Genomic DNA, 23,643 nt, shown 5'->3' with positions numbered 1-23,643 from the left:
GATGCTGGGCAGGGCCCAGGGCGTCAGCAGCCTCCATCCCCACGTGTGCATCCTCCTGTCCTCCTGTCCGGCTCCCTACCTGGCTTTCTCCTGAGCTCTATCCTTATCTCTGTGTCTCTGTCCTTATCTCTGTCTGTTCTCTCACCAGTCTCTCTCTCTGCCAGTCTCTTCTTGCTCATCATCTCTTTCTCGGAGTCTCTGTTTCACTTTCTCTGTGTTTTTCTGCCCTGCCTCCCCCCTCCCCTGAGCCTTCCCATCACTATCTTGCCATGTAAGCTAGCCTGTCTGGGCCCCTTCACCCCCCACCCCTTCCCTGGGTGCCGCTCCCAGTGCCCCTCTTCCCCTTCTTGGGTCCCTCCTGGGGCAGCCTCTGAGCCTCTCGCTGTACTGCTGTAGGGTGGAAGGGGGTGGTAGGGATGGCTGCCTGAGAGTAGGGAGGGGCCTGTCTTTCTGAGGTTGTGTGTGAGTGAGCGTGTGTGTGTGTGTGTGTGTGTGTGTGTGTGTATGTGCCGCAGTGGGGGGCAACCCAGATAGTGACCCCGTGTCTGGGTACACACATCCTTGCATGACCACAGAGTCCCCTCTGTGCTGTGGGGGCAGTGGCTCTGGTGAGTCTTGATTCTCTGTGGCAGTGAGCGTTCTAGTGTGACACCCATCTCTGAGCATGTATAGGGGAGGCCCTGTGTAAAAAAGCAGAACCCCAAGCTGAGAATGGGCTTCTGTGTGTTTATGAATGTGAATCCGTGTGTGCACATGAGACATATATGTACACCATGTCCATGTGTGATGTGTAAGCATGCTGATGTGCACACCTTGGTCCGTGCACACACAAGTGCGTGTGTGAACATGCAAGAAGAGGTGTATCTCTGCGTGTGTGTTTATGCCTGTGTGTGCATGTGCATGACTGTGTGCACACATGAGACGTGTGAGTGTGGCCGTGTAACGGTGTGAGGATGCATGCCTGCATGCACGTGTGTCACTGTGTATATGTGTATGCACCAGGGTGTGTGTGACTGGGTAAATATGTGTGCATGCACCTGCATGTGTATCGTGAGGCAGGTGGGCGGATGTGGGCCTGGGCCCCTGACTCCCACCCTCTTTCCCCGCAGCTACATCGACAACCAAGAGCATCTGCAGCATCTGGATGCCATTCACCTGAAGGGCCTGGGGATGCTGAGAGACCTGTGAGGGGGCTGACTGTCACTGTGTGGGGACAGCACAGGGCCTGGGGGATCAGCGACTCAGGGAGGTTGAGAATGGAGGGGCTGCAGGAAAGCAGAAAGCTCAGGGGTTTTTGGGGCCCAAGGTAGCTGGAGAGGCTGTGGGGGATGGAGGGGGTCCAGGGCTCAGGGCTGGGGGCTTGGGTCTGGTGTGGGCATAGACGCAGGGTCTGGAGTTTAGGGGAGTAGGAGGTCCAGAGCTCAGGCATGGGGGCCAGGGTCTGGTGTGGGCAGAGAGGAGGGGTCCAGGGTTGTGGGGGAATGGGGGGTCCAGGGTTGTGGGGGATCAAGGGGGTCCAGGGCTCAGCACTGGGGGCCGGGGTCTGGATGGGCAGAGAGGTGGGGTCCAGAAAGGGGGGCCCTGTGGGCTGACCTGCTGCTGCACCCTCCCCAGCACCATCGTTAAGAGTGGGCTCCGCTCTGTGGCACCCGACGCCTTCCATTTCACTCCTCGGCTCCGTCGCCTGTGAGTGGCTGGGACTGGGCAGAGGGAGTGGGAGGACACCCAGACATGGGTGGCTGCTGGGCTTGGTTCCTACCCCCAACTGAAGGGGTAGGGTCTGAAGACCCCAGCCTGGTCAGGGACATGGCCTCTCCCATTCTCCTGGGGCTTCCCCTCATCTCCTTCAGGGACACTAGTGCTCTCGGCTCCCACCCCCATCAGCGATAGGGTCTTTGCTGCCTCGCTTCCATGCTTCATGCTACAGGGACACGTCTCATGGGCACCTGCCCCAATTGTTCTTCCTGGAGTCCACACATACACCAGACCATAGGGAGCAAGGGGCAGGAGTGTGCTCCAGGTTCTGGCCGGGACTCCATCTCCCACCCCCTCCCTAGCCCCCGGGATAGCCTGGGAGCTGGGGCATCAGATGTGCCACCAGCTACCCTCCCCGCTCCTGGGAGTCACACGGCCCCTCCACAGATGGTATACAGGAGAGACCTCCAAAGGAGAGACTCTTGGGGTCCCTGGCAGCTCCCTTTCCTGGCCTTCTAAGGCCAGGTCAGCTCCTCCTTCTTACCCCGGCAGGCAGACAGACAGAAGGGTGGTGGGGGCCTGCCATCCATGCAGTTGTGCGGGGTGCTCTGAAGTCTCTGCTGTGTCCAGTGACTTAGCAACAACAAGAAAGGTGATGTTAGTTACGTCACTGACTACACACTGAGGCTTCACTTAAAAATGCATACTCACAATACTTATGTCCATGCATCTTCACAATCAACATGGGGAGAGAGAGTGTCAGCCCTGTTTATAGAGGATTCTAGAATCGCAGAGATGACATTTCTGGGCTGAGGTCACACAGATGTACGTGGCAAGACATGTCCTGCTCTGTCTGGTGCGAGACTGGGCACTCTCTGATACCTGTGTGGTCATGCCGCTCCAGCTCAGCCCCCCAAACTGTAGGATAGCTGGGCACAGAGAGGCCCAGGGCAGGTGCCTGAAGGAGAGCCCCCAGGAGTGGCAGCCTGGTGTGGGGCGAGTAGCACAGGGCGCCTAACTGGCTCGCTGTGTGGCCTGAAGCTGGTCCTCTTTCCTTGTCTGCAGCCAGGGGTTGGGGGAACTGGAGTGGGAGAAGGAAGCAGGTGGGTGAGCTGAGGAAGTGCTTGGAGATCCTGGTCACCACCCCCTTTCCTCTGGCCCATCCTGGGCTCTGTTAGGGGAGCACAGATGGAGCCCCTTCCCCCAGCTGGGGCCTCAGCACTTTGCCAGCTGGGGCCAGGGGTGGGGGAGAGGGGAGCAGGCTGTTCCCTGAGACCCCCTCCCTGGGGTCTGGGGAGGGGGCTCAGGGGGTTAACCCTTGCTGTTCCAGGGAGGAGAGGGGGACCCCAGGAGCCTAACCTGACCCAGAGCAGGTGCCTCCTTGGCTGGTTCTAGTTGCCAGGGTAGGGGTGGGGAAGCCAGATGTCAGTGGGCTGTACCTCCTCCTCCCTCCCTTCCCCTGGGTCAGAGCGATGTCTGTGGCTCAAGGCTGCTGTCTCTATCTCAACTACCACAGGAATCTCTCCTTCAATGCTTTGGAGTCTTTGTCCTGGAAAACCGTCCAGGGCCTCCCCCTGCAGGAGCTGTAAGTGAGGGGCTTCCAGGGGCCAGTGGTGTGTGTGTGTGTGTGTGTGTGTGTGTGTGTGTGTGTGTGTACGCGTGCGCGTGTGTGAACGCACTTGTACCTCTGGGGGCAGTGTGTCACTGTGTCCATGTGGAGCTATGTGTGTGGGGGTGCTCTTTGGGGACTGTGTGTTTGGCTGTGAGCTGAGATGGGGACGCTGCACATGCCCGTGACCCCCATCAAAGAGGCTGCAGGCCTGCTAGAGGGGACAGCTGCCCTAGGGGCAGCCAGGCTGTTGGAGGACAGCTGGCTGGTGGCTGATGCCTCATGTGCTCAGAAAGCTGGGGGCCAGGAGCAGACCCAGGCCCACCTGTCCATGTGGGCACATCTGCCCACATTGCCAGCACCCCTGCATATGGGGCCGATGGGGACAGTGGTGGTCTGTGTGTGCGCAGTTGGCCCCTAAGGCCTCTGGGTCACTCCAAAGATGTGCCCTTCTGTCTTTGCCATTCTGCTCAGAGTCCTCACCTGGCCTGGCTTCCTGAGGAGAGCACTGGGGCAAGGGAATCCAAGTAGCCCACAGCTGGCTCCCGGACTTCCTGGATTCTAATTCTTGTCATAACGCCTTGTTTCCGGGCCCCCTCCCTTCACTTCTAGATGTTCCACCCTGCGGCCTGGCTGCATGCCCCTCTTCCATGGTGCTTCACTCTCTGTGGCTTCTCAGGCCCAGCACCTGCCCTGTCTCTCTGACTCTCTTGGTGTCCCCCACACTCACAGGGTCCTGTCGGGGAACCCACTACACTGTTCTTGTGCCCTCCACTGGCTGCTGCGCTGGGAGGAGGAAGGGCTGGGTGGAGTGCGTGGACAGAGGCTGCAGTGTCCCGGACAGGGGCCCCTGGCCCTCTTGTCCAATGCCAGCTGCGGTAGGTGCCAGGGAGGAGGGGGTGGGCATGAGGGGCGGGGGCAGCTGCATGCTTTCTGAGAGAGCACTGAGCAGGGCAGGTGCTGGGCCTGAGAAGCCAGCCGCCCAGGGACTGGGAAACAGGCATTGGCAAGAGTTGGGGCCTGAAGGCTGAAGGGTGTTTAGTGTGGCCAGTAGGGGCACCAGGGCCCTGGGGTGCTGGAGAGGAAGCCCTGCCCTGGGCTCGGGCTTTGAGACCACTTCCTGCTTTCACACCCCTCTGCCATCCTGGGCGGCCAGGCGTCCCGGTGCTGAAGGTCCAGATGCCCAATGCGTCGGTGGAGGTGGGGGATGATGTGTTGCTGCAGTGCCAGGTGGAGGGGCGGGGCCTGGAGCGGGCCGGCTGGATCCTCCCAGAGGTCGAGGAGTTGGCCACAGTGACGGTAAGAAGCCCCTCACCGCCTGTCCCTGTTCCCCCTCTTTGCCTCTCCCCGAAGAGGCTTGGACAGGGCACAGGGGGCAGAGATAGGAAAAGAGACACAGCGTGTAAGAAGCACGGAGAGCTCGGGGGGAGGGGCAGATATAGTTTCCACCCATGGGCTCAGGCCCATTGTGTCCCACAGGCACACACAGGCCCTCAGGGTGGGCGCCGGCCCAGCGGGGACCCCGGAGCCTGCCTGGGAACACAGGGCTGGCTGCCAGACAGAAAGTCCCTGAACCCACAGGCCATCCCTCCCACCCACCGCTTTCTAGACAAGGGAACAGGACCAGAGGGAGAGCGCACAGTGTTTGTGGTCCTGCATCCAGCTGCCTTCTCAGGGTCCTTCCCATCTCTCTCTGGAGATTCTGGAAGCAGCATCCTCTTGGGTGTATAATGAGCTTATTAGTAAAGAAAGTCCAGGTCTGGGTCCAGTTTTCTCAGTAATTAATTTTGGACCGACTTTTGGAAAAAATCCTTTAATCTGCCTGCACTTTGGTTTTCTTATCTGTCAACTGAGGAGGTGGATGTGATGACCTTTTGATATCCTGCCTGCCTATCAACTGAGGAGGTGGACAGGATGCCCTCTGAAGTCCCGCTGCCCCTGAACACTCTCTGGCTGCTATCTCTGCCACGCAGACGTGTCTTTGGGCATCTTCTTGTGCCTTGCTCTTTGTGCTCAGGCTGACAATGGGCAGCCGTGGGTAGCCACAGCTGAGGCCTTGTTGACAAGGTTAGCAGAGGCAGACAAGAGGCCGTGCTCACCCAAAAAGCTGGCCCCACATGGGTTGACATGCAGGGCCAGTGTGCTCAGTTTGGAGGCCCTCTCTTGGGGCAGGGGCCCACCCCCAGAATTGCCGGAAGCCCCTGGAACAATATCATAGGAGGAGGAACCATTGGAGCAGGGGACCCAGACACGGTGGGAGGACCATGAGCCACTGAGTGGTTCCTTCCCTACCACAGCGCAAAGCCACCGAGAGTGAGTGATGGAAAGGGAACAATGCAGAGGCGAGAGGCCAGCTGTGACTGTCTGTGGAGAGACCTCTGCTCAGCTGGTTTGGGAAATTCCAGGGTTTTGCTTTTCTCTTTGAGAGATTTCCGTGTTTGCTACCACTTCTGTTTTCTAGAAACTTCCTATAGAAAAGTCACGCTCAGCTGGGTTCAGTGGAAGGCAGGGGAGGCTGGTCACCCTCAGGAGAGTGGAAGGTGGCGGAGCAGCTCAAAGCCTAGAGTTGATGAGCTGCCCTGCACCCAGAGTGATTTGGTGGGGACAGGACAGCAGAGAGAAGCTTGAGGCAGGGCAGGGCTTCCCCTGGAGGAGGCTGGAAGCTGGAGCTTGCACAAGAGCCTAGAGAGAGGAACTTCCGACTTCCAGTGGAAGCCCAGGGAAGATTCACCTCCTCTGGCCCTGGTTCAAAGGTTTCCACATTTCTGAAATTTCCAGATAAATGATATTTGTGCAGTGCTCCATTGACTTCCATCATTTTATGGAAATAGCTTCCTAAAGTGTCAAAGGATCATTTGTCTACCTCTTTAGCTTACAAAACAAGAAAACTGTGGTTCAGCAAGATTGGGAATTGTCCTAAGGTCACGTAACTGGCACACCGCCACAGTTTCTTAGAAGAGAATCTGAACCTGATTCAGTCTTCCGATGATGATTCAAAATCAAGTCAGTTTGCCTGTAGCTTTACTCTCCGTGTTCATCTACCAAAGGGGGTCAGGACGCTGCTGCCTCATCTGCTATCAGGGCAGCTCCATATTTCTGGTATCCTTTGGGCTGAGACTGATAGAACTGGGTGTAAAACAAGCATGAGCTGGTGGTGAGATCCTAGCTGATTTGTCCAACAAGTTGTGTCTATTTGATACTTGGGATTATTGACATCTACTCAGCTTCTCAGAAGTGGTTCTGGTTCAGGGTATTCTGTGCTTGTTTTGAGGTTACTGGTCATGTTCTAGATTTTTCAGATCATTAAATACGTGTTCCGGGAGATAGTCTGTGAATGAGCCCTAAAGGACGGGGGTACATTCCCTGCTATATTCTCTCCTCTACCCCTTCCCCCTCCTCCCCCACCCCCGTTCCCCTCACTCCTCCTCTCTTTTCCATCTGAAGCCATAGGAGTACCCCAAACATATCAGCTCCACCCCCCTGCCTCCATACCCAAGCCTGTGGTCACTCTTCCTCATTTTCCCTTCTCTTTCCTGACCCAGCAATCTGGGGACCTGCCATCCCTGGGGCTGACCCTGGCCAATGTCACCAGTGACCTCAATAGGAAGAATGTGACGTGCTGGGCAGAGAATGATGTGGGCCGGGCCGAAGTCTCTGTGCAGGTCAACGTCTCCTGTGAGTCCCAGTGACCTCCCCCCACCCTGTACCCCCTTCCTTCTTCCCTGGAAAGAGGCTCTGAGGGTCGGGGTCTGGAGGAAGGGGCTGGGATATGTGTCTGCACAGCTGCTCCCACCCAGCTGTTTCCAGATTCCCATGAAAACCTGATCCTGTGGGGAAGTCCTGGGGGCTCGTCAAGGCCAGAGGGACAGGGATGGATTTCTTTCTGGCCCCCTGCCCAAGTCTTGCTACCTGAGGCCCTCGGCACCAGCTGCCTGGCTGCTCCCGCTGCTCTCTGCTGAGTTACGCGCATGCCTGCCCCTTTGGAGCACTTTCGTTGTCCGTCCAAATTTTGAAAGAAGAAATGCCCCTTCTGAGCTCTTCCTTAGTCTCACTGCCTAATTTCCCTAGGTCTGCCAAAAAAATTACCTTGAATCTTATACGTCACACAATTTTTCTTCTTTAATTGTGAAATATAACATAGATATGTGCATAAGACATAGACACTTCAAACAGTAATTGTTCTCTGGCTCTTCAGAACACCTTCCCTTCCTCTCCGCATCCTTCTCCGCACCATCCTGACTTTGTGATAATCGTTTCCTTGCTTTTAAAAAGAATTTTACACACGTGAGCTTCCCTATCAGTTTGGCTTCGCTGGTTCTTGTACATTATAGAGAGGGAATCCTACTGCAAGTATTATTATGGGTCTAGTTCTTTGTATGTGTGTGTTTTAAAGATTTTATTTATTTATTCATGAGAGACACAGAGAGAGAGAGAGAGAGAGGCAGAGACACAGGCAGAGGGAGAAGCAGGCTCCATGCAAGGAGCCTGACGTGGGACTTGAACCCGAGTCTCCAGGATCACACCCTGGGCTGAAGGTGGTGCTAAACCACTGAGCCACCGGGCTGCCCTCTGGGTCTAGTTTCTTTTGAGCAACATTATATTTGTGAGATTCACCTCTGTTGATGGGGGCAGTTGCCCTTCCTTCCCTTCCTGGCTGAGTCAGGTTGGGTCTATTTCAAACCCGTATTCTTTTTCCAGAAGCTTTTAAACTACATACTGTTTGCTTGTTTGATGTTTAGGCCTTCTCCTGAGCTTCTTAAGCTCAATTGCACTTCATTTTTCTGGATCCCTTATCCAAAAGGCGGCACTCCACTTCCCCCGGGGGCTCTCGAAGCCTCTGAATTGTACACACCTGCTGCCTGGTTTATTTAAGATTTACTGTCAACTTTCTTCAAAAGATCCCTCCTTGTGTATTTCTTCAGGCCCGCTGGCCAGTTTCTCTTAGGCCCACCACCTGATTTCTGGCTCTACCCACCCCACCCCGAGACTTGTCAGGTCCGTTCTGGGTCCCCGCCAGCTGCTCCCTGATGCCTGGCTGTCACCCTCTCTGGTCCACAGTCCCGGCCAGCGTGCAGCTGCATGAGGCGGTGGAGCTGCATCACTGGTGCATCCCCTTCTCGGTGGATGGGCAGCCGGCGCCCTCTCTGCGCTGGCTCTTCAACGGCTCTGTGCTCAACGAGACCAGCTTCATCTTCACTGAGTTCCTGGAGCCGGTGGCCAACGAGACGGTGCGGCACGGCTGCCTGCGGCTCAACCAGCCCACCCATGTCAACAACGGCAACTACACGCTGTTGGCCGCCAACCCCTCTGGCCGGGCTGCCGCCTTTGTCATGGCTGCCTTCATGGACAACCCTTTCGAGTTCAACCCCGAGGACCCCATCCCCGGTGCGAGGGCCACCCCGACCCCCATGCCTGGTGGCCCCTGGGCACAGCCACAGGTGTCGGGGGAGGCCTGGTCCACTTGCTCTGGTCCTCACCCTACAGGCTTCAGTGCCCAGTCCTGGGCAGAGAGGGGCCCTGAGTTCCTGTGTCGGGCTGTGACCCTGCCCTGCCTTCCCTGAGCCCTGGGAGCCCTGAAGCCCTGGGCTCGGCCACCAACTGGGGGTGCTGGGCACCAGGGTGTCCATGGCCTTCTCCTTGATGAGGCCCAGCTGCCCTCCTGCCCTAGGAAGGGATGAGTGGGGTGGGGGGGACTCACTTCCATCTGCCCCCCCATCTGACTGCTTTCTCTCCTCCTCCCCCTGCAGTCTCCTTCTCGCCAGTGGGTGAGTACCCAGGCTGGGGTGGGGGGGCAGGTTCTGTGTGGTTCCTGAAGCCAAGGCTGGGCAGAGGGCCCAGCTGACCTGACCCCTGAGGGCTCAGCTGGGGTGGGTTGGGGGGAGCTGCTGCAGGAGACACCCCATGTGCCAAGGCCCACTCTCCATGCCCTGTGTCCCCACAGACACTAACAGCACGTCTGGAGACCCAGTGGAGAAGAAGGACGAAACCCCTTTTGGGGTGAGCATGAGAGGAGGAAACCGGTCTCAGACTTGGACTTGGGATTGGGAGGCTGGGCTAGTGGCTTGCCCACATGTGGTTTCTGGTGAGAGCGTGACGATTCGGACCATGTGGCCTGAGCCACCCCCACAGCCAGGGTCTTGGGTGCCAGGGCAGGAGGAGGCAGGTCTTGGGTGGGGAGCATGCGGGATGGAGAGTCGTTGCTGCTGTGGGGGTGCTCGGAGGGTGCAGGAGAAGCTCCAGGTCTGCCCCCCACCCCCCAACCCCTGCCAGGTCTCCGTGGCTGTGGGCCTGGCTGTCTTTGCCTGCCTCTTCCTTTCTACACTCTTCCTTGCACTCAATAAGTGTGGACGGAGGAACAAATTTGGGGGCAACCGTGAGTAGGAGTGCTGCTGCATCGGGTTGTCTGCCAGTCTGTCCATCAGTCTGTCCTGCTGCCTGTGTTTCCTGTGGGTTCTCCCCGGCTCTGTCTTCCACATGGGGGTGCCTACACCCGGCTGGGTTATGAGGGCCGGGACCCTGGCTTGTGGGTATGAGTGTGTACGTTGGGGCCCGGGCTGGGGGAGGGTCAGGCAGCAGCTGCTCATTGGTGGCTAGATGGCAGTCAAACACTAAGTGGGTCTGGGAGGTCTGAGCTCTCCAGGGGTGGGGGGGTCCATGGTGGCCCCCAGGGCCTGGGGCTGCACAGGAGCCATAGGGGCCATAGTGCCCTGCCTTCCCCTGCTGGCTGCCTGCCTCCTCTGTTTCTCCCCTCCCCTGGGACCCTGCGTTGTGATCACTCTGAATGGCTGTGTCTCTCCCCCAGGCGCAGTGGTGCTGGCTCCAGAGGACGGACTGGCCATGTCTCTGCATTTCATGACATTAGGTGGCAGCTCCTTGTCCCCCACTGAGGGCAAAGGCTCTGGGCTCCAAGGTCACATCATTGAGAACCCACAATACTTCAGTGATGCCTGTGAGGAGCTGTCCTGGGTCAAGGGTGGGGGTGAGCCCCGGGGGGTGTGTAGAAGCCCCTGTATCATCTCTGTCCACCCCAGGCCTGAGAAAGCCTTCCCTCCCTTCCCCACTCCTTACCCGTCTACACCACAGCATGGGGCTTGGGGATGCACAAAGGCTCAGTTTCAGTCCCCAGGCACCCCCTTGGCTGGCACCCAAGCCTACTAGCTAGTCCTGGCTTGGCCCCACCCACTCCTTCCCAAGCCAGGATGGGGGCTCTGGTCCGATCCTGCATGCCTCTCGGCAGGTGTTCATCACATCAAGCGCCAGGACATTGTGCTCAAATGGGAGCTGGGTGAAGGTGCCTTTGGGAAGGTCTTCCTTGCTGAGTGCCACAACCTGCTGCCCGAGCAGGACAAGATGTTAGTGGCTGTCAAGGTAAGACCTGGTCCACGAAGTACTGCTGGCCAGGGTCCCACCTCTCGGAGCGCCATCATTCCAGGACTGTGTGCTCAGGCTTGGGGGTGGAATGTGGGGTCTGGCCATCTTGGGTGTGGGGAGGAGGGGGTGGGCCGAACTCAGCCTGTCCTGCCCACCCCTGCCATCCAGGCGCTGAAGGAGGTGTCCGAGAGCGCCAGGCAGGACTTCCAGCGGGAGGCCCAGCTGCTCACCATGCTGCAGCACCAGCACATCGTGCGCTTCTTTGGGGTCTGCACCGAGGGCCGCCCACTGCTCATGGTCTTTGAGTACATGCGACACGGTGACCTCAACCGCTTCCTTCGGTATGACTGCCTGGCCCCGCATTGGCCTCTGGCTCTGAGCTCCCTTGCCTCTTCCCTGAAAGCATATCCTTGATCATCCGTCAAACCAAGAGGGGGTTTCATCCTGTCCCCCAGGTGTGAATGTGCAAAGGACAGAGTGGCGGTGGTCAGTGGATGGCACTAGCAGAAATCAGGAGCTGTGCTCTGGGACAGTGGCTTTGCAGGGAGTGTCTTTGCGTTTGCCGGTGGCGCGCAGAAGCCAGGCCTGTGGGGGGTTGACAGCTTAGAGAGGTGTGGCAACAATAACACGTGTTCCAGACACTCTTCTCATGCCCTCACTTCCACCTGTGTCAGCCTGTGCTTGGACACATTTATCTGTATAATAATGTAAATAGATATGTATTCTTCATAGTCTCCAAGCGTGTCTGGCAATTTTTACTTGAAAAAAGTCACTAAAAATTTATTTCTTTTGCTTTGGACAGAACAATGCTGATGTGTTTACTAGTTTGTGCCAATTATTTTATTTTATTTTTAAAGTATTTTATGTATTTATTTATTCATGAGAGATGCAGAGACATAGGCAGAGGGAGAAGCAGGCTCCCTGTGGGGAACCCGATGCAGGACTCGATCCCAGGACCCTGGGCTCATGACCTGAGCCAAACACAGTTGCTCAACCACTGAGCCACCCAGGTGGCCCTGTTCGGATAATTTTAATAGTGTCAAGAAATCTGCCCGTTTCACAGAAGAGACTTAAGTGGCTTGCCCAGGGGCACACAGGTAATAAATGGCCCAGGGTGGAGTATGGTCTCCTCTCAACCCCTGGCTGCAATAGTCACAGGTTCCCTTTGTTGAGTCCTTCTTGGGTAAGAATCCCCGCCTTCCCCAGGATGGGACAGTGTGAGATGTGAGGCAGGCAGGGGGAGGGCCAGGCTTACACTCAGCTGTGAGCTCCTAGCTGAGCCAAGTAGCCTATCTCTCTGGCCTCAGTTTCCCTGCCAGAAGAGGTTCAGTGGGGTCTGTGGTTCTGGATGAGAAAGTGCTGTGTGACTGTCCAGTTCATGGTCGTGATGTGGTCTCCAAACACCCCTTTGGGAGTGAAGGGTCACTCACACAGGCTGCAGAATTCAGTTGGGGGAGACCTTAAGAGGTCTGTGGAGGGGGAGGAGAAGCCAGTGGCAGTGGGGAGCAGGAGGGAGGTGATGGGAGACGCCATGATGAGCGTGGAGCCATTGGGCTCAGTAGACTGGAGTCAACAGGAAGCCAGACAGGAGGCCCTTCCCTTGCTCACCAGACACTGCATCGGCTCAGTGCTGAGTGCCTGGGATGCAGGCCAGGGACATGCCACCATCTGGGGCCCAGGATGTGGGAGAAGTGGCTCTCAATACTGGATAGAATATAGGGACCCAAAGGAGGGAATCATGAAGGCTCCTGGATGAGTCTGGAAGGTATTCCCTAGGAAGCCTATCTGTTCCTTCTCACTCCAGGGCCTTTGCACTTACAGTTCCCTCTGCCTGGTACATCAGGTCTCCCTCCCAGCCACTTCACCTACCTCTCTGTCTCTGATGCTTTTATTTTTTTTTAAGATTTTATTTATTTATTCAAGGGGGGGGCAAGAAGCAGGCTCCATGCAGGGAGCCTGATGTGGGACTCAATCCCGGGTCTCCAGGATCATGCCCGGGGCTGAAGGTGGCGCCAAACCACTGAGCCACCCAGGCTGCCCATCTCTGATGTTTTATTTATTTTTTAATTTTTTTTTCTCTCTGATGCTTTTAAATGGCTTATTCACCCCTTTTCTTCAGGGTTTGAGTCTCAGTTTATTATTTTTTTTTAAGATTTTGTTTATTTATTTGGGAGAGAGAGAGCACAAGTTGGGGGGAGCAGCAGAGGGAGAGGGAGAAACAGGCTCTCCACTGAGCAGGGAGCCTGATGTGGAGCTTCATCCCAGGACCCTGGGATTATGACCTGAGCTGAAGGCAAACAGATGCTTAACAGACTGAGCCACCCAGGTGCCCCCTTTTTTTCTTTTCTTTTTCTTTTTTAATATTTTATTTATTTATTCATGAGAGACACAGAGAGAGAGAGGCAGAGACATATGCAGGAGAAGCAGGCTCCCTGCAGGGAGCCCGATGTAGCACTGGATCCTGGAACTCTGGGATCAGGCCCTGAGCCAAAGGCAGATAGTCAACCACTGAGGCACCCAGGCGTCCCTTGAGTCTCAGTTTAAATGTCTCTTCCTCCAGGAAGTCTCCTCTGACTTCTTTCATCCCTAGCCTGAGTGCCCATCAGGTGCCCCTATTTATCTGTATCCCATTCTCTACTGTAGCTCCGGTGCTTGGCACACCGGAGGTGTTTAGGAAGCCTCTGCCATAAAGGAAGAAATAAAGAGATGAGAAAGTTGGCCTGTGGGAAGGGGCAGTACCCACAAAGCCACTGGCTCGGGCTGGAGTCAGAAGAAGGAATATCTGGGGAATGGAGCTGGGTGATCAAGTAATGATCTGAAGTGGTGGCAGTGGGAGGTGGCAGGCATCCTGGAAACTTGAAAAGAAGAAGGATCCCATTCTGAACATTGAGGCTGAACATTGAGGGCGAAGGGGAGAGAGACAGGAGGACCCCCAGGCTTCAGGTTCGGAGCCTGGGTGGGAAGCTTTCCTTCATGGAGGCAGGGGCAGACTTAGGGGAAGCTAAGCATCTGGAGGACAGAGTGGGAGGTATCCATGGGCAAGAGAGGCAGGGGCCAGTGGGAACCTGGATGCTGGGCTCAGAGTTCAAGGAGGTGACCTGGGGGGCTAGGGGGATGTGGGAAGTGTGGGAAGTGGGGGCAGTGGGGGAGGCTCCTGAGGTGGCCCACCTGGCGGCCCCCCTCCCAGGCCTTGCAGACACTCTTCCTGTTCCTTCCCTCCTCCCTTCTCTGGAGTCCCCCATTGCCTTCAACCCCAGCTCCCCAGGATCTGGGTCTTCAGCCTCTTGAGGGCTCCCTCCCCAGCCCACCCTCTCTCCCTCACTCTTTGGCAGGTCCCATGGGCCCGACGCCAAGTTGCTGGCTGGCGGGGAGGACGTGGCTCCGGGCCCCTTGGGCCTGGGGCAGCTGCTGGCCGTTGCTAGCCAGGTCGCTGCGGGGATGGTGTACCTGGCAGGTCTGCACTTCGTGCATCGGGACCTGGCCACGCGCAACTGTCTGGTGGGCCAGGGACTGGTGGTCAAGATCGGGGACTTCGGCATGAGCAGGGACATCTACAGCACGGACTATTACCGCGTAAGGGTCCTTGGGCCCAGCCCGGAGGCCCCTCCCGGCACTGCAGGCCCCCCACCCCCCGCCCAGTCTCGCAGCCCCTCCCCCTGCACTGCAGACCCCACCCCCTGCGCGGGCACGCCCTCCTCTTCCTGGGCGGCGTGGGGGCGCGGGCTGTCTGGCTCTGGGCTCCCCGCCCCTTACCTCCCGGGCCCGCCTTCTCCGCTCTCTGGGCGCACAGGGACTGCACCGTCGGTTTTTCCCTCTTAGCGGCGGCCCCAGAGCCCCTTCCATTCATCTTTAATGACGGGGCGGGGGCGCGGGACCAGGTGCGCGGTCCCCCTTTCCCCCACCCCCCGCCCCCGCAGTGACGCGCCCCGCCCGCCCGCAGGTGGGGGGCCGCACGATGCTGCCCATCCGCTGGATGCCGCCCGAGAGCATCCTCTACCGCAAGTTCACCACGGAGAGTGACGTGTGGAGCTTCGGGGTGGTGCTCTGGGAGATCTTCACCTACGGCAAGCAGCCCTGGTACCAGCTGTCCAACACCGAGGTCAGCCCCGCCCGCCGCCCCGGCCCTGCCCCGGCCCTGCCCCGGCCGGTGCCGCGACCGACCGCGGGGGCTTTCCTCCGCACCCCTCACCCGGGCTCCTTGCACTCTTCCCCTCTTCCCTCTTGGATTCTTGCCTCCACTCACCGGCCCAGCCCAGGCCCAGCTGGCTCCTGGGGGAGACTCAAAGCACTTTCCGGATGGAGCCCAGACTCCGTCCTTAGCTGCATTGTATAGGCGCAGTAGGCACCATCAGGGTGGAGGGACAGGCATGGGGACAGGGGCTGCTCCGGAGGACCTGACACTGCAGCAGGAAGGTTGGAGGTCAGACTGCAGGAAGGACAGGCCCGCCCCTCCCGCCGCATGGCGCTGGCCCCCAGAGCAGGCCCCAGGTGTTCTGGCTCCCCAGCAGCTCCCCCACCCCCTCCTTGGCTCCCAGCTGTCAGTTTCCATTTCTCCTCCTAATGCAGTTTGCTCCCTGGAGGCGGCTGGGGTGGGGGAGAGGGTTATAGATTTTAATTTTCTCAAGCACTGAGAGAAGGAATGGAATTAGTGCTACCCATAACCCAAGTCCTCTAATGGGGAGGGAGGGAAGAAGGGGGGAGAGGCTCCAGGCCCCCTCACCCAGCTCCCCGCCACATCTCTCCTTCCTTGGATCCCTTGGCTGCTCTAACAGCCCTTCCTGGAGTCTAACTTGGATCTTTCCTGCTGCAGTTTTCTTTTCAGAGGAGCTAGGTCTCCACAGAATGGTACCTGCAGAAGACAAAGGGAAGGGGGGTTGCCCTCTACCTTAGATGATGGCAAGCTAGCAGTTTTCAAGGCCTTGCTGCAATCCTACCTTCCTTTTTCCCTCTGGAACAGGGATGTGGAGGACCCCTCCCTTCCCCCATTCAGCCCTCAGCACTGGCTGATGGATTTGGCAAATGCCAGGGCCCTTCCCCTCCCTCAAACCACCTAGCAAGTCTTCTGAGGGTCTGATTCCAGCCCTTCTGGAAGCAATCGTATCCCCCCCAACCCAGCCTTCCCAGAGTCTACCTGGCCCTGATGTTTCCCACTGCTCCATGTTGAGGTGGGAAGGAATCTTGGGGTTTGCGGCTTCCTTTTAGACTATTAGTAACCAAGAGCCCCAGACATCCATGGGGCCTGCCTGGAGAGCCTCAGGGAGGCTGGGGTGCTGCTGCCTGCCTCTCCCCCCTGCTCCAGCGCAATGTGCCCTCTTCTCTCTCCCTCGGGTGGCCCCAGGCGATTGAGTGCATCACGCAGGGCCGAGAGCTGGAGCGGCCCCGGGCCTGCCCACCGGAGGTCTACGCCATTATGCGGGGCTGCTGGCAGCGGGAGCCCCAACAACGCCACAGCATCAAGGATGTGCACGCCCGGCTGCAAGCCCTGGCCCAGGCACCTCCAGTCTACTTGGATGTCCTGGGCTAGGGGGCCAGCCCTGGGGGCTGTGCCGCCCAAACACTGGGGCCTGCCCTGCATAACCCCGGGAACTCCCAGCAGCCCCAGGGTGATCTCAAAGCATCTAACTCACCCTCAGCATGCCGGAGGGGACAAGTGGGGTCTGGGAGTGGAGGATGTTCCTGCCTCTCTAGATGGGGTCCTGTCATAGCAATTATATTTATTATCTCTTGGCCGTGTGTTTCTTGCCAATTTTTGGGATGATGTCACTGTGGGAGAGGGGGGTTGAGACTCAGGTAGGGGGATGACCCTCCCCTGTCTCCAGGGCTGGTGGCCCCTGTGTTCACCTGGGGGAGGGGTGGCCTCTGGCAGGCTTCCCAGAACTTCAGACCCCAATTGGCTGTCTCTACACCTCATGCTCAGGAAGGTTGTTGCTGTAGTGGGAGGAACAGAAGTCAGCTGTCACGGTGGACAGGATGGAAGCATTGGTGGGGAGCGTCCCTTGTGTTCCTGGCCACAGAGCCGAGCAGACACGTGGTAGAACAAATGGATGAGAGACGGAGGTGTGCATGTGTGCATGCATGTGTGTCTGTGTGTACGTGTGGCAGGGACAGGGAAAGAGCAAGGTAAAGGAACCGTGAGGGAGGTAGTACCCTGTGTTCCTCCCCTCTGTCACTCCTGCTCTGAGTGCTTTGAGATCTGCGCTAGGAGGCCAGGGCCCCAGGCAAGGTGGCTATTTCCTGAGTAAGGAACCATCTCTCTGTCCTGTTCCGCCCACGGAAGAGGTGAGCTTTCCTTCCCCTCTGCCCCCTGGAACACCACTGGCCTTATGGAGTGGCCCCAGGCTTCCATGGGCTCCAAGGCTGGCTGAGGTCCTCCCAACCCTCCCCCATCTTCCTCACGTGGAGCACCCCCCCCAGAGAAGTAGCCCCCCCACTCCAGCCCCATCACTTCCAATCACCTGCTCAGCTCCCGCAATAACCCACGCTCTCCATGGCTCCTCAGGGCTAATGTCATGGCTGTCTCATGTCCCTGGGTGCCTGGCTCAGTGATTCAATCTGGGTCTTATCACCCCTAGGCCTAGCCCGGTGGTGTCTGCCTCTTGTCCAGACTGCTTAGTGCTAATGGAGCTCTGACCCAGGGCTGCAGGCTGATTGATGAGGTGGGGGGTCTGGTCCCCAAGGGCCAAGTTCACAGGCCCTCCTCTTCTGCACCACTCAGTGAGGGAGTTTTGCAGCAGGTGGTGTAAGGGGGAGGGGGTGGTAATGTGGGGGGAGAGACAGGGTCAGGGACCAGATCCCACAGGTGGGCCAGGCACAGATGCGAAGAGAGAGACAATGCAGAGACACTGCAGGACCTATAGACGTGGAGACAGCCAGAAAGGCTGCCCGGGGGGTGTGGGGACAGAGGAGAGAGACAGAGACAACCCAAAGAGACAGATGGACATTGATGGACAGACAGGGGACAGATGAGCAGCTGAATCAGAGAATGTTCTGGAAAACACCATGGGAGCCAGGGGCGGGGGCACTTTCTCTCTCATCTGCACTCCCATTCCCCCCTCCTCTAGAGCCCCTCCTCAGGGCTGGGGGGCAGGTAGAGGCAGAGGGGGCCTTCACCGAGCAGGATTTGGGCTATCATTGAAGCAGAGAGGATAGAGGTTGGCATAGAAGGGACCTGCCAGAGCAAGAGGACCTTTCCAAGGTCAAGAGCATCAGGACATCAGAAACTCTAAAAACTACAGTCAGAGGTGTTGCTGGAAAAGCTGGGCAGGCAAGGTAAGAGGTCCTGGGAGCAAGGTGAGGACAGGGAGGTGGATATTTTGCAAGAGTGTGGGAGAGGGAACCAGACAGCTTTCATCCAACTGGGAACCAGAGCTGAAACCGATCACTCAGACCCCTCTAGGCAGCCTGAGCCTGGGGCCCGGTCCTGGCTGGCGAGGAGGGGGCTCATTTGTACCCATATGGTCAGTTCATGGCCTGAGAGCCCCCCACTCGTATGCAGATGCGTCCACCTCCGAGACACATGTGTTCAATTGTGCATACACACCCCCCTCCCCTGCCCTAGCTGTCAGGTTCCTCTGTCATTAATGGTGCCCCCTCCCCTCAGCGAGCACATGCCCCTCCCTGGTAATTACCTCCTGGCTGTGCCAAGTCCATTAGCTGCTTACCCCCCCACCCCCAGCACCAGGGGCTAAGCACCAGCTGAGAGCTTGCCTACAGGGGGATCAATGGAATGGGACCCTGAGGACCCCACGGGGAGCTGGGACAGGGACAGTGAGACTGTCCTAGGCTGTGGGGATCAGACATCTGGGTCCCCTAGACCTACTGTAAGCCCCTCTCTCTACCCCTCCTTCTTGGGAAAATCTGTCTGGCGTGGAAGGCAGAGGCTCAGGCGTAGTGGTGGGCTCTGCAAGCACACCTGGCATTGGAGAGAACGTCCAGAACTCTCCTCTTAAGGGGGTTTTTGCCAGCTCCTTCCTTCCCAACTCTGCAGAGAGGGAATCAGTGATACAGGAGCCAGTGGGGCTCCCCCAGGGCCACCCCAGTCAGGGACGGGCTCTCTAAAGAACCCAGGGGTCGGGCAGCCCTGGTGGTTTGGCGCCGCCTGCAGCCTGGGGTGTGATCCTGGAGACCCAGGGTCGAGTCCCACGTCGGGCTCCCTGCATGGAGCCTGCTTCTCCCTCTGTCTGTGTCTCTGCCCCTCTCTCTCTGTGCCTATGAATAAATAAATAAAATCTTAAAAAAAAAAAAAAAAAGAACCCAGGGTCCAAGCCATTGGACCCCCCTCCGCATTTGTAAGCAGCCTCTGCCTCCTTCCTGCACTACTCCCTCAGGAGCTGGGTTCCCGACAGGAGACAGGGCAGAGGGGCATCTGTCCAGGTTTCCAGGAACAGCATGGGCAGAGGGCTGGGGCAGCCAGGGGGTGGAGGACGTCCTGACTGTGTCTCTCTGAACCCCCGAGTTAAGGGAGACCTCAGAGAGGATCCCAGGCTCTGCAGGCCTGGGCTCTCTGTGTGGCAGCTTGTCTTGCCAAATTCCTATAATCTACTTTTTTTTTTTTTTAAGATTTATTTATACATTGAGAGAGAGAGAGGGAGGGAGGGAGAAGTAGGCTCCATGCGAGAGCCTGACGTGGGACTCGATCCCGGGTCTCCAGGATCACACCCCGGGCTGCAGGCAGCGCTAAACCGCTGCACCACTGGGGCTGCCCTCTTGCCAAATTCCTAAAGTGGCCTAGGACGGGCTGCCCAGGGAGGGAGGGGGGGGCGACAGTCTCTGGAGGAGCCAGGACCCAGGAATCCCGACTTTTCAGCCAGGCTGAACCCCCAGGCCATGCAGCCCCCCAGCGGCTCCAAGCCTCACCATTTGTGCACCTCAGGCTCTGCAGCCATGGGGAGAGAAGGATCCAGAGCCAGGGAAGACAGGGACAGGACAGCCATGGCTGCAGCAGGAGCCCACAGGGGCCGAGTGGGAGGAGCCCCCCAGAGCAGAGCGGGGAAACGCTGTGAGCTGTGCGTGCATCCTGCATCCTGCATCTCGGGTGGGAAGAGGCAGGGCCTGGGCTACACGGCAGGCCGGCAGGCCGCAAGCCAGGAGCAGCGCTGGGCGGGTGTTGTGCTCTGGGCCCTGGCTCCTCCAGTTGAGCCCTAGACTGAGGCGCTGCAGCCAGTCCCCAGCTAAACTGGGTCCCTTCCTCTTCCACCAGGTCTGGGCTCCCCCCCACACACACACATTAGGCTTCTAGACTCCGGAGCCCTAGTGGCAGGTTCTGCTGTGTGATGTTGAGCAAGTCACTCCACCTCTCTATCCCGTGTGCCATGGTCTACAGAACAGGGGTGACAGCAGCAGTAACCTCCCAGGGCTGTTTGGAGGTTTGAGCAAGTCCTCTGTGTGTGTCCCTCCCAGCAGAGACTGGCCGGAGGTGCCAGTTGGTTTCATTCCTCTCTGTCTCCTCTGTCCTGCTCCTTCTCTCCATCCTTTGCATGGCCTCAGTCTGGGCTGGGCCCTGGTTGCCAGGAGTGAGGTGGACAGGCTGGTAGGAGCCGTGTCCTGCGGGGTCATTGCTCACAGAAGACAAGCTCTTGCTGCCTGGTCCCGACCAGCCGTCTGGCTGCAGCTGTTCCAGAGAGGACTCAGGTGGCTGTGGGGCGTGGGAAGTGAGGAAGGGGCTTCTTCCTCCCTCTGAGGTCCCTGGGCTGCCCCAACAGCCCTGGTAGAGGGAGGGAGGGCCAGAGCGACCCCATCAACTTCAACCCTCCGATTTTCCCCAGGGAGACCTCCCTTCCCTGTCTGCCTCCTCCTGGCAGCCCTCAGGGATTAGACATGGACCTTGGCTCACCTGTGGAGTGCTTTGGAGGTCACAAATCCTCACTGATTTGAGTCAGGTCTCCAATGTATCCATCTAGGTGTTAGGAACATGCTTCAGAGGCTTTCTGTGTCTTATCCCCGTGGCATTCCATTCCTGAATGTCAGGAAGTCCCTCTTGCTGTCTAGCCTCTTGCTTCCCACCTGGATCTGAAGGGGTTACTGAGCTCCAGGCCTGCCCACTGCAGGTCCCAGCTGCCCGGGCCTGTGGTCAGAGCTAATGTAGGCAAGAATCTGAGGACAAGAGGGGATAAAGTTATTAGCATCTTCATCTTTGAGGGATATCGATTGTCAGGTCTCCAGGCTCACTTGGTCTTATAACGGGGCTCACGGGGGTGTTGAGAGGGACTCAGAAAAATCTCATGGAGCCTCCACCCCATATCCTTGAGTGGGAGCTAGGGTGCCTGTGTCTTCCCTGAGAGAGATACGCAGAGACAGGATGTGGGACACAAAGGCTATGAGGAAGCCAGGGCTGGGGGGGGGGGGGGCTCCTCCCAACTTCATTCCAGCAGGGCAAGGAGCACACTGGGCAGACTCGGGCTTTGCTTTAGAGTGTGTGTCTGTGCATGTGTGTGTGACACAGGGGTGGGGAGGGAGGAGGAAAGGAGGAGGAGAGAGGGAAGGAGGGGGAGAGAGGGAGGGAGGGGAGAGCTAGGAGAAGGAGGGAGAAAGAAGAGGGAGGGGGAGAGAGGGAAGCAGGGGAGAGTGAAGTTGGGCTGGGGACATTCAAGGTGGCAGCTCAGAGGGGGAATACCAGAGGCCCAGGTGCACCTGCTGGAGGTCCCATCATGGGGGCGGAGCCTCCACTCGCTCTGGGATGCTCTGGGACACCTCGGTGCCTCCTCCTCTTCTGAGCAGCACCTCCTGCTCCTGGGAACCCGATGTTGCTGGTGTGGCCCTGCGTGTGGCGCTGGGTGGTGCCACGTGAGGGAGCATGTCATCTCCTCACCCCCAGGGTGGCTTTGCTCCTGGTGTGTCTCGTTTTGTGTTTGCCGGTGACAGCCTCTGGGAGATTTGTGTAACATTCGCTCTCTGCACACAGCTGTGCAAATTCCTGTTCCAGAAGGTGGAATCAGAAAGGATGAAGGCAGGGGAAGGGGCTCTGGGGTTGGACTGCCCCCCCTTGTCCAGCCGGAGGTTTTCCAGCCCCTGGCTGAACACCTCTAGGAGTAGGGCTCGTGCTCAAATTGCAGTGAGACTTGCAGGGGTGAGGGCCTGGGGGGTTCGGGGTGTGCTGGGGACAGAAGGACACTCTCCCTCCCTTCCTCAGGATGCCTTCCTGCCTCTCTCCTCCTTCCCTTTGGAAGCAGGGAGGAGGGGGCAGGAGCAGCTTCTTGGGCAGGGGGTCAGACTCATTCCTTTTGCCCCCAAGGAGCTGGCTTCCCCTCTGCCTGGGCAGGGAGAGGAGGTAATTAATGACAGCATGGCTGGGGCGGAGGGTGGGTGGGGAGAGCATTCAGGGCTAATGTTGGTATTAATCAGGAGTTGGTCCCCAGTGAGGGATAGCATTCAGCTGGGGCAGTGTGTGTGTGTGTGTGGAGGGGTGGGCATGCGGGCATGTACACGCACGAGGTGGGGGTGGTGGTGGCTGGTGGGGGCGGGAGCGCCTGACTCACCCTGCCAGCCTCTCTCCCTCTCCATAGTGTCCCCTCCCCCGCCATCCCCTCCCCCCTTGTTTTGCTGGAAGTCCCTCCTGCTATCTGTCTTCCACCTCCTGCTAACATCCTGATGGAGGGCCAGGTTCCCTCCCCAAGTCCAAGCCTACCCCTGACCCCTCCCACGCCCTTGCTGCAGGCTGGTGCATTAGGTGATTCCTGAGGCTGCCGGCCTGCTAATTGCCTCTCTCATCACCAGGGTGGCCCCCCACCAACTCCATTAGCCCCCCTCTCCCCTAAATCAGCCCCAATTATTCACAGGAGGGGGTCTGGGCTGAGCTGTGATTACAGGTCCAGTGCAGGGGTGAGGGCTAGGAACTGGCGTGGTCAGGGCTGGGAGGGGCAAGAGGGTGGGGGCCTGTGGGCACATTCAGGCTGGGGGACCACCAGGGGCAGAGATCTGGGAGCCTGAGGAAGCAGGGGAGGCCAGGCCAGAAGGCTGGGGTTGTAGCTCCTTTTCCAGGGGAGCTCCCTTCCCACTCACACCCAAAGACCTGGGAGGGCACGGGGGGGGGGGGGGCAGGTGGGCACGACCCCTGGGGGGGAGCATCATCCTGGCCAGTGCCCTCAGCACCATGGCTAAGCACCTAGATGAGCTTGATGAGCAGCAATGAGGCTCTGTCCTTCTGGGCTTTCCTTTGAGGTTCCCCCTACCCGCCCCAGCCCTACCCTGGATGGCTGCTGCGTGGGTCGCATGGGGCAAGGGCCACCCCTCCCTCTGTCAGTGCATCTGGGGTGTGCGGGGCATCCAGCCTGCAGCGGTGAGCTGTGTGCTCAAGAGGCCCAGAGCCCAGTCTGATGCTCAGCTGGCAGCACATCAGGGCACTCTCTACAGGCCTCTCCGATGTCCTCGATGCAGCCCCTAGGACTCCTGGCAGCCCCTTCCCCACTCTTCATCCCCTTCTCTCCGTGAGCACTGTCCTGGGTCCTGAGCCACCCATCACCCACTGCACAGCACTTCCCCTGGCAGGGCCACCACCACTGCACCCCTGGCTCAGTGTGGTGGCCTCCTCCCGTTTTCCTTGCTTCCACTGTGCTCCCTGCAGCCGTTTCAGACCAACTCAACCCACAGTTATTCTCTTGAAGCCTGAATTGGATTTTGACCTTGCTCTGTACCAAATCCCCTAGCGGCAACCCTTCTCAAAGAACAAGCCCCAGCAGCCCTAGCACAGCCGACAAGACCCTGACAGGATTTGACTCATCCACGTCCCTGACACCCACCCCATTCCAGTCTCCTAGCTGGTCTCTGAAATGGCATGTGCTCTGGCCTCAGGCCCTTTGCACTTGCTCTTCTCGTGGCCTGGATGCCCTCCCTGCAGAATCTGCGTGGGTGCCTCCTTCATCTCCTCTAGGTCTTTACCTGGAGGTTAGCTTTTCAGTGAAGCCTTCGCAGACCAGCTTTCCAAAACCAGCATCGCCAGCTCTATCACCCCCGCCCCTGTGTTGCTTCCCTCT

General features: G+C 58.3%; 1 protein-coding gene across 1 annotated transcript; it reads left to right on the top strand.

Annotated features, from left to right (window-relative positions):
• Window positions 1-3,467: 3,467 nt before the first annotated feature.
• Window positions 3,468-16,320, top strand: NTRK1 (neurotrophic receptor tyrosine kinase 1). The gene is made up of 14 exons (XM_055324381.1): window positions 3,468-3,637; window positions 4,037-4,182; window positions 4,461-4,603; window positions 6,847-6,979; window positions 8,363-8,689; window positions 9,052-9,069; window positions 9,246-9,301; window positions 9,533-9,677; window positions 10,107-10,253; window positions 10,542-10,672; window positions 10,844-11,016; window positions 14,008-14,248; window positions 14,616-14,774; window positions 16,014-16,320. The coding sequence occupies exons 1-14, from the start codon at window positions 3,468-3,470 to the stop codon at window positions 16,197-16,199; spliced, it is 2,175 nt and encodes a 724-aa protein (XP_055180356.1). The 3' UTR covers window positions 16,200-16,320.
• The last annotated feature ends 7,323 nt before the right edge of the window (window positions 16,321-23,643 follow it).

Source organism: Nyctereutes procyonoides, unplaced genomic scaffold (assembly GCF_905146905.1).
Source record: "Nyctereutes procyonoides isolate TBG_1078 unplaced genomic scaffold, NYPRO_anot_genome, whole genome shotgun sequence".
In the NCBI taxonomy this organism is placed as follows: domain Eukaryota; kingdom Metazoa; phylum Chordata; class Mammalia; order Carnivora; family Canidae; genus Nyctereutes; species Nyctereutes procyonoides.
This window is presented reverse-complemented; position numbering and strand designations above follow the sequence as displayed.

Bases quoted from the DNA above. Each gene is read 5' to 3' on its own strand.
- NTRK1 (XM_055324381.1), top strand. From the start codon at position 3,468: ATGGGGACGCTGCACATGCCCGTGACCCCCATCAAAGAGGCTGCAGGC. The intron at 6,980-8,362 runs GTGAGTCCCAGT...TCTGGTCCACAG, and splicing joins TGTGCAGGTCAACGTCTCCT to TCCCGGCCAGCGTGCAGCTG. The intron at 11,017-14,007 runs GTATGACTGCCT...ACTCTTTGGCAG, and splicing joins GACCTCAACCGCTTCCTTCG to GTCCCATGGGCCCGACGCCA.